This window comes from Atta colombica, unplaced genomic scaffold (assembly GCF_001594045.1).
Source record: "Atta colombica isolate Treedump-2 unplaced genomic scaffold, Acol1.0 scaffold141, whole genome shotgun sequence".
Classification (NCBI taxonomy): Eukaryota; Metazoa; Arthropoda; class Insecta; order Hymenoptera; family Formicidae; genus Atta; species Atta colombica.
This window is the reverse complement of record NW_017259230.1, coordinates 819,743-822,670: the sequence shown is the minus strand read 5'-3', so window position 1 is coordinate 822,670 and position 2,928 is coordinate 819,743. Positions and strand designations below refer to the sequence as shown.

Sequence of the window (2,928 nt, the reverse complement as noted above, 5' to 3'; positions counted from 1 at the left end):
TTTAAATATATTTAATATCATTAAATTAAAATTGAATCCTCACAGATAAATTGGACGTATGATTTTGAATATAATTCTCATACTTACTAGGTGTAAAGTTGATAGACATAGATGCATTAGTACCGCGCACAAAAATACATGTTTCATCGGACGTACTACATTCGGAGATTACCACTTTTGTGAATGTACCTAATGTTGAACCTAAGATAGAAATATGAAAACTATATTAAAGCATAAATATATTAAATAAAAATTAGATAACAAATAATAATATATTAAATATACTGGAAATATACGTATATATTAAATAAATTTAAAAAATAGACTGCTCTTTAATTTTATAATGATTGGGTTATATTCAATTTTATTTATATAAATTAATAAATTAAAAATTTTCAAGAAAAATCATTAAAATAATAAAACTGATTAAATTTTGTAATTATAAAATAGGTCAAATTTTGTTATATTTTAATTATAAAACAATTTAGTAATAAAATATTAGATAATAAAATTTCAAAAATTTTAATTACTTAATATTCACTAACAAAATTTCATTAAATTTTATTACAATTTCTAGTAGATGAATTCTTCTTATATAAAATATTTTTTATCATTAGATAATAATATTATACTTGTGTAGATAGCACCAACAATACATTCCATACTTTGTCCTGCATGCTTTGTTACTATCTCTGACGATAACTCAATTCTTGTATAAAATAAGCTTAAAAGGTGGAGTCACCATTTATTTCTCAAGTAAACGATATGCGTCACACACATCATTAAATTCATTCTTTGATGAAATGATAACTACATTATGAACTGATAACATAATCAGACTTTCACAATAACAAACAAAACGTGGCACGCCACTTAGTCATAAAAAATGACATATTTAATAAAAACTTTGTTGCATATTAATAGTAAGAGATTTTCTTGCTATTAATATGCAATAAATTTTTCTTTCAAAATAAATTAGCTACCCACTAAAAAATACATACTAACAATATTACATTAATATAATAATTTTCTATTCAATATAAATGTAATATTGTACACAACAATTACATTAATGAATTATAACATTCGTATAATGTTACTATATACTTTCAGCTATTCATATTTCCTTTCAAAATAAAAAAATAAAATATAAAGAATATAAAATAGAAATACAAAGTAAATTATTTTTAATGTGAAATAGGAATAATAATGAATAGCGCGCAAGAATGTGTATCGTTATTATGAATGCATCGTTATTATTATTTCGCTGTAAAATCATGAAGTTTATTTAAATGAAGTTTATTCATCAATATGGATATAAAAAGCGTTTATAATAAAAACGATAATAAATGCGATAATAAATGTGTTTACCACAACAAATATCTTTTAACATCAACGAAAAACATATAAAAAAATTTCAAATATCAACACGTAAATCTATTATATTGTCGAAACCTGAACTGATTGAAATTGGATCTACTTGGCTTTCTTAAACACACATATACACCTTCCTGCGCACTATCTACAACGGATGCTTCTAGGTTTTGAAGGCAAACAAAGAAAAAATAAATTTTAGAAAGCATCACTAATGTCCATCTTTATCAATGTAGATAAACTTTAATCTGGTTTAATTTACTTTTTATCTTTTTCTAGTTTTAAGAATGAGATAAAGAATAAGTTAAACCGATTAAAATTAATCTATATTAGTATAAATGTAACATAAAAATAATATTTTCTTCCCTTCTTACAATAGATTCTTTTCTGGTATTTCTTAAAACAAACAGAGCATTCCTTTTAAAACATGCCTCCCTTTCAACATCTTTTGGATCGAACTTTTATAATTTTTAATACTTCATATACCATTTTTAATATGTATTTATATAACATAATAAATCTTTAAAGATTCAGTGCTTTTTTAGCAATACCTATTATCATCATTACAATTAATAATATTTATTTATTAATTTAACTTTGCATATTATACTTTTATAATTATAATTTCAACTTTCTATCTAAAGAAGGAAGTTATTAAAAAGTGATCGAATTTGGCCTCACAAGTGTAAATAAAATAAATATCTAATAGTTTTTTAGTGATTCTTTAATCTCTGCATATAATAATAAAATTATTAAAAAGTGGCATTTCATGGCATTTAAGACAACATCTCGAGCCAAAATTTAAAATTGTATATCATATTCGTGTTCAATTTTCGAGATATTTTCCAAACGCCACGAAGTTTTTAATAACTTTATTATCATATGCAGGAGATCAAAAAAATAAACACTAAAAAATCATTAGGTATTCCTTTAAATAAATAATGTTTTCGAGTCAAAATCTACAAAAAATACTGTTCTTTTCAAAGTTAGCAACGTTATCTTATAAAAATAACTCTTTACCATTCTTTTTCCAAAAAGGAATTCATCATTACTCATTAATGATTTGTAAAAATAACTTATTTATACCGTTTCCGTAACTCAACATACAATGAGTCATTACTTTTTCATTACTTTTTTTTACACTTATAGATTATAATGTTTTTCATTGACACCTCAGTGCACATTAAAATCGTTATACACTTCTCTAATCTGAATGTAAAAAGATATTTCAATTGATAAAATGCCAAAGTATATTTTAAAAAGCAAATTCAAATAGCATAATATTGGGTTGCTGGAAAGTTCGTGCCGATTTTGAAGGAAAATTGAAACTCAGAAGATTTAAATTTTAGTATACATTTATTAAATTTAAATCTTTTGCAGCACGAACTTTGCGGACAACCCTATAAAATGTATTAAGAATTTCGCGATTTTTTTTAACTGGTTCCTATATGTTTATTAAACACATCTTTACGTTGATTTGTGTACAACGCTTAAAAGTGTATTAAGTTCTGCCAATGAAAAACATTACTATATACAGATTTTTGCAGTAAACAT

General features: G+C 23.4%; 1 protein-coding gene across 1 annotated transcript in view; it reads right to left on the bottom strand.

Moving 5' to 3' along the window:
• The window catches only part of LOC108684935 (protein NPC2 homolog), a 5,069-nt gene that overhangs the window by 1,072 nt on the left and 1,069 nt on the right, over positions 1 to 2,928 (bottom strand). The window contains exon 2 of the mRNA XM_018189482.1: positions 88 to 201. Coding sequence (XP_018044971.1) covers positions 88 to 201 — 114 coding nt within the window. The remainder of the gene's footprint in view (positions 1 to 87; positions 202 to 2,928) is intronic.